This window comes from Muntiacus reevesi, chromosome 1 (genome assembly GCF_963930625.1).
Source record: "Muntiacus reevesi chromosome 1, mMunRee1.1, whole genome shotgun sequence".
Taxonomy (NCBI): Eukaryota; Metazoa; Chordata; class Mammalia; order Artiodactyla; family Cervidae; genus Muntiacus; species Muntiacus reevesi.
Window position 1 is genome coordinate 82,816,581 of NC_089249.1, and position 6,000 is coordinate 82,822,580.

At 41.8% G+C, this 6,000-nt stretch overlaps 1 protein-coding gene across 6 annotated transcripts in view; it reads right to left on the minus strand.

Annotated features, from left to right (window-relative positions):
* Positions 1-4,683, minus strand: part of RPRD2 (regulation of nuclear pre-mRNA domain containing 2) — a 93,226-nt gene extending 88,543 nt beyond the window's left edge. For 2 of the 6 annotated variants that reach the window (XM_065904917.1, XM_065904907.1), the window contains exon 1: positions 3,905-4,683. In XM_065904917.1, the coding sequence (XP_065760989.1) occupies positions 3,905-4,109 (205 nt within the window). In that variant the 5' untranslated portion in view covers positions 4,110-4,683. The remainder of the gene's footprint in view (positions 1-3,904) is intronic. The other 4 variants (XM_065904922.1, XM_065904948.1, XM_065904931.1 and 1 more) reach the window with 3 other exon arrangements.
* Positions 4,684-6,000: the final 1,317 nt, after the last annotated feature.

Sequence of the window (6,000 nt, forward strand, 5' to 3'; positions counted from 1 at the left end):
GGGATTTGTTTCAAATGGGAGGGGGAGGAAGTAAAGGGGATAGGAGAAAAAAGATCGGCCCTTAAAAGAATAACTACAAAAAAAGGAATAACTACAGAAATGGGGTGATCAGAAGGGGGGAGGTGTCATTACCTTTCTGATTTTGTTCATATTTAAAGTTCGTATCAAAAACAGCTAAAAGGAAATCTTAACAGATTTTTCTGTTCTACAAATGATTCTACTTTCCTATATCCCCCTTTTCTTCAAAAACTCACTTAAATTCTCATACACCTTCCAAAACAGACCAACCCATTCAATGGTTGGAAGCAAAACATCGTGGAGATATCATGAACACAACATATTCCATTTTTTCCTACTACTTCTTCAGAGAACTTGCTAATTCACTACAGAAAGGCTGGCTCAAATCATCTGTCCCTGACTAGGTATATAGTTTTCAGCACCATTCCCAAAACAGAATAATTATTTCAAATAGTCAGGACCTTAAGATTAACTACATCATCACTGTCATCATCATAAACAATCTGAAAATATTTCTATATGCTAGGACCTATACTAAAATACATGCATTATCTTCTTAAATCTAGACAACAAGCCTATGAGAGATAACTCTCTCTACTCACAAATCAGAAATTGGGGCTCACAACTTAAGTACTATGCATAGAATCACCCAGGTTATTAACTGATGGAATTACTATTTGAACCTATGTCTACTCTAAAGTCTGTATTTTTCTACTTTTCCATATTGATTTCTATTAAAAATTGGAGGGATGAATGAAATATAGAAATGACAATAGTCATATTGCACATCAAGCCTGTGTAAGAGCCACATTTTGAAACTGTAAACAACCACATCTATTATTTCTTTTACTAAATTATAAATGTGGCCTTCTGATAAACAGAAATTAAAACCATTCAAGTTCTTGATTAACTATTTCACAAAATTATATTGGCAAATATCTACTGATTACTTATTGTGTGCCAAACACTGTTCTAGTTGCTTGGGATACAGCAGCAAAGAAGACATAGCCCTGGTGAAACAACATAGACAACAAACATATAATAAATAAATAACTTAATTTCATAAAATGAAAAATAAAGTGATATGATAGAATTCAACTGAAAGCACTTAAAATAAGATCATTATGGAAGACCTTTCTGAGGAAGTAATATCTGAGCTTGGATCTAAAATGATAAGACAGCAATGGAAGAAGCCTGAGAGGTAGTAGGCAGGGCAGATAGTGTAAGAACGTGTAGACCTTTTTACCTGTAGTAAAAGAAGTTTAACTCTTAAGCCTGTTGCAATGAAATGTCACTAGAGGATTTTAAAGCACAGAAATGACATGGGTTCATGCTACAGAAAGATCACTTTTGGAAAATGATAGCAGTGAAAGGGTCAAACAAATTAAAACAAGCCTGAATAAAATTGGTAAAACCCACCATGGAGTCTGTCTTCAGGAAGACTACTTGCCTTCTCTAATAAATTATTTTCTTTATTTCTATTTATTTATTTTTTGGCTATACCATGTGGCTTTCAGGATCTCAGTTCCCCAACTGAGGACTGAACCTGGGTCATGGCAGTGAAAGCCCAGAATCCTAACCACGAGGCCACCAAGAACTCCCAAAATTATTTCCTTTAAAGTGAACTAAAGTCTCTTAAAATACATTATGAAATAAAGGGTAAAACAAAAATATCTCAGGATGAGTTATACAGTTACTTAAATTCACACTGAGGTCTAAATATAAATTACTAAAGAACAGATGCCAAAAGAAACAAAGAGAAGCAAAAGTGGCATCAGGAAAATGGACAGAAAGGCTGTGAATGCCAAAGACATCTATTGCACAAATTTGCCTAAAGTTGATTTAGAAGCCAAACTCCAAAATAATTCTAACACTACTCTCCTGAATATTTCTCTCAAAAGGTTTTATTTACAGTAAGACAGATGACATTCACTAATGTAAACACAAAACAACTACAAGTTACCCTTAACCATTTTAGAAAGTTAAGCCCATTCCACCAGGGGAAAAAAATCAGGTTTATAGAAAGCCAAAAGCATTTTGTGACACAAACTTTATATAATACACTTCAAATGAAGTATTGTCTTCCTAGAGCAACCATTCTCTTTCACTCTTAAAATATCAGCAAGGGAAATAAGCTCAGGCACAATGTAAAAAGCAGAGGCAGAAAAATTCTGGCTCCAGTGTATCTCATCATCAGTGACTAGAAAAAATATACTGTAATTGTCATATGTAATCCCACAGACAGGGATAGGGACCAACTTATCTTTGCAAATGAAGTAACCGAACAGTTAGAGCACCAGAGCCCAAAGGTAGGAAGATGTTTTAAAACAGGGAAGAAAAATATGTTTAAGAACAATATGTCCTCAAGCTTGAGCACTGCTTGCTACCACTGGTAGACCAAATACATTAAAGAAAAATCATGAAAACATTATTTTACAAAATTAAATGTGACCACTGTCATCTGATATGGTGGAGTCAAATCCCAACTCCACTATAAGCTTAGCAGCCTCCTTAATATTTCTGAGTCTTAGTTTCCCCATCGGTAAATCAATGATTAAAGAATCGACTTAGGGTTAGTTTAAGGTAGAATGAGCTACTAGATATACTGTAAATGACAAAAGGCCTGGGCACATGGTAGATATTTATTATGCGAGTCTTTGATAGTGAGGAGTACCGTACTTGATATTGTATTTTCTAATTTTATCTCTTGGAAAGAAGGCAACTTTGATCTGCTATTGGTAAATAACAGATAATCTCGCAAAACGTCTCTCCCAACAATAACTATAGACAAATGGTTTGAAGTTTTGAGGTCTATGATTTTGCAAGTTTTATCCATCCGTTCCCTAAAAAAGTAAACACAGATCAAAACACTACAGAGAGAGTAGGAAAAGTGGAATAATAACAATAACTGGATGATGGGTTTCACTGGTGACAGCCATAGACAAGAAGCTGTTCAACAAACATAAAATTCAGAGATATACAGGGATTTTAGGGTCAACCGTCTCTTCTGTGTAGGAAGCAACAATGACTTCTCCACACTTCCTTCGTCCTAAAGATTTGAAATCTGCAAACAGTCCACGCTTCCTGACAATTTAATAGACTTCTTTTCCGCAGTAAAGCAGCAAAGTGAAATAAAATCAGCGAAGTAGACAAAAAAGCAATTAGCTCGGGGTTGGGGGGGTAGTATATATTGAAAAAGCACACTTTGGATTCCTTGTTTTGGTTACCTATGAAACCAATTCCTATTTTTTAAAGACGTATCTGAACTGACTGAAAAGTAGACGGATATGTTTTCCATTTTAAGGTATTAGTGGCAATACGGACTACGGTTGTTTTCGGTCAGGATCAAGAAGCCTGTATTTTACTGCAGCAAACACAGGTCGAGGAAAACCTCTCAGGTGGTCGGTCGCCTGAGCTCTATGTGGCGCTCACGTTACCTCTTCATCTAGGTAAGGTTCTTCTTACTACACATCACAAGTTTTAGGTCAGAGGAAAACAGAATTCCCGCGAAGTAGGTGCATTTACGAGAAATCATTAACACATTAAGGCCTATTAGAAATAAACGGACGCGACAATTTCTGTGAACGTTCAGTAAATACAACACCTCACAAGGCTCTGAAATAACATATAAATCTCTACAGAATTGGGCCCAACGGCCCAAGGTCACACCAAGCCAGTGGCTATAAAATCCAAGAAATGATCAATCTCCTACAGTTCAGACAATCCTGGCTAAAAATAAGTCTGGGTTTGGCAACACTTGGGTTGAAGCTCTCATGTGAACAACCCCAACCGAATGCAGAGGCTCCACAGGGAAACCCTAAACGTTTCGAGCAGTATTTCCTTCCATTCCCCAGTCTTCCCTTCCCTGGGCACCCCCAACACTCACATCTCCGGAGCCACTTCATCCAATGGTAGACGATAGTAGTGTGGTGTTTCTTGTTCTCTATACACCAAGACGACAAGCCTTGAATAGATTCCATGGTGTTAGTTACCGACTGGAATTTTCGATCCAACGAGGACTCCAGAGCCCCTGCCGAAGAGGCCGACGAGGAGGAGGCCTTACTGCCGCCTCCGCCGCCGCCGGCCGCCATCTTCCCGGTTTGCACAAGCGCTGCTGCTCCTCTGGCGGCCGCGGCGGCGACGGCGACGGCGGCGGGAGCGGGCAAAACAATCACTGCGAGTGCGTGAAAGCCGCAGGTGGGGAGGGAGGCCAGGGGGTGGGGATGGTGCACGCGCTAGGCTCTTCTGGAGGTAGGACGGGAGGACCAGGTGCTGGGCACGCTGGCGGCTCCTACACGCTGCAAGGAGGGGCTGCGGGTTTCGAATGTTTATCAGAATTGTTCAAGGGATTGTGTTTAAACCAGTCAGCAATCACGAAGAATTACGCAGAAAACAGCTCTTGCAAAGCCTTTCTAAACGTCTGGCCCGGAAATTAAATGGTTTTATACTCTTCGGCTCTCAACGCTTAAGGCCCTTCCCCAACACTCCTCTAAGAGTGGGCGTTAATATCTTAAAGTAAATACTACCCGACTGCCCCTTCAGTTGCAGAAATCTTTCTCTCTCCTTTAGGTCCTCTAGCACAGAAAAGCCCAAGGCTACCTAGTCAGGAATTTTTTTGCAACGCAATAGCAGCAGCGGGACAGCAACAGTATCGCGCACGCGCTGCTTGGACCCGCCCCCCTGCTTCCTTCTCAACCTAGAAAGCAGAGGGAGGCGTGATGGCGGGGCAACCTGACCAATCAAGGGAGAGGACGAAGAAGCGCGCGCAGAAGCCCACAAGCCCCAAGGGCTAAGGAGGCGCTTCGATGCTTTGTGCGCCTGCGCGACAGGCCAGCGTGTAGCGGCTTGGGAGGAAAGACCGGGAGGGAAGGGCCAGGGAGTTGGTGACTAAAGAGAGGTTGGGGGGAGGGGCTTCACCGCTCCACCCCGCGTTTTGCTTCCTAGTGAGGTGTCTCTCTTGGAGCTGTCCAGCTCACACCACAGGACCGAGAAACTCACACCGTTCAGCGGCCACTTATTTTCTGGCACTTGCAGCTGCCGCTGCCGGCGCCGCTGCTAACTCCTCGGGGCACCGAGGCGCGACAAAGTAGATGGCAGCCATCTTGCAGTGCCTCAGAGGGCGCGCATGCGCCAGCTCTGGCAAGCCATTCACTACGCAGACTCCCAGACCAAACAATTTTTTACACTTCCCTTGGACGATACCATTCACAGCCCCTTGACTTTTTGGATTATAGGAAGAGGAAGTAAATGACGTGAAACGAAAATTTTCCCTGTAGAATTTTCGAGACAAGGAAACAATAAAAAGCAAGATTACCCTCTCAATGTGATTCACCATCGCCAATTATGATGCAGTCTTGCAATTGCATAATGCTTTATAGTTTAAAAAAACCCTTAGAAATCTATTATATTGATTAGGACAACCTAAATTAACCAGGCCATAGCATCTGCCTATGTAAAACTTCTGGATAGATTTGGAGGCTTCTGTGTGCCACTAAGCACATACAATTATTGTATTTTAATTCTTTCACGTCTCCACAGTAGACTCACATTTACCTGTTTTGTCAAACTCACATTTCATATATGTTAATCCAACAGAAAGTTGTCTTGTGGCAAGTACAGTTCTAGATGTGGGGCGGTAACAGAGCAAAACAGACAAAAATCCCTTTCCTCTGGGGTTTATTGGCAGGAGACCATAAAAATATCAAGGAGTAATAAGTTCTCCTGCAATGCAAGAGACCGGGGTTCGATTCCTGGGTCGATTCCCGGGTCAGGAAGATCCCTGGAGAAGGAAATGGCAACGCACTCCAGTGTTCTTGACTGGAGAATCCCATGGACAGAGGAGCCTGGTGGGCTACAGTCCATGGGGTCGCAAGAGTCGAACATGAGTTAGCGACTAAACCACCTCCAGTAAGTTCTATCCAGGCAGTGTAAGAAAGAGAGGGTACTGTGTGTGTGTATGTGTGATCCTTAAGGGAATGGTGA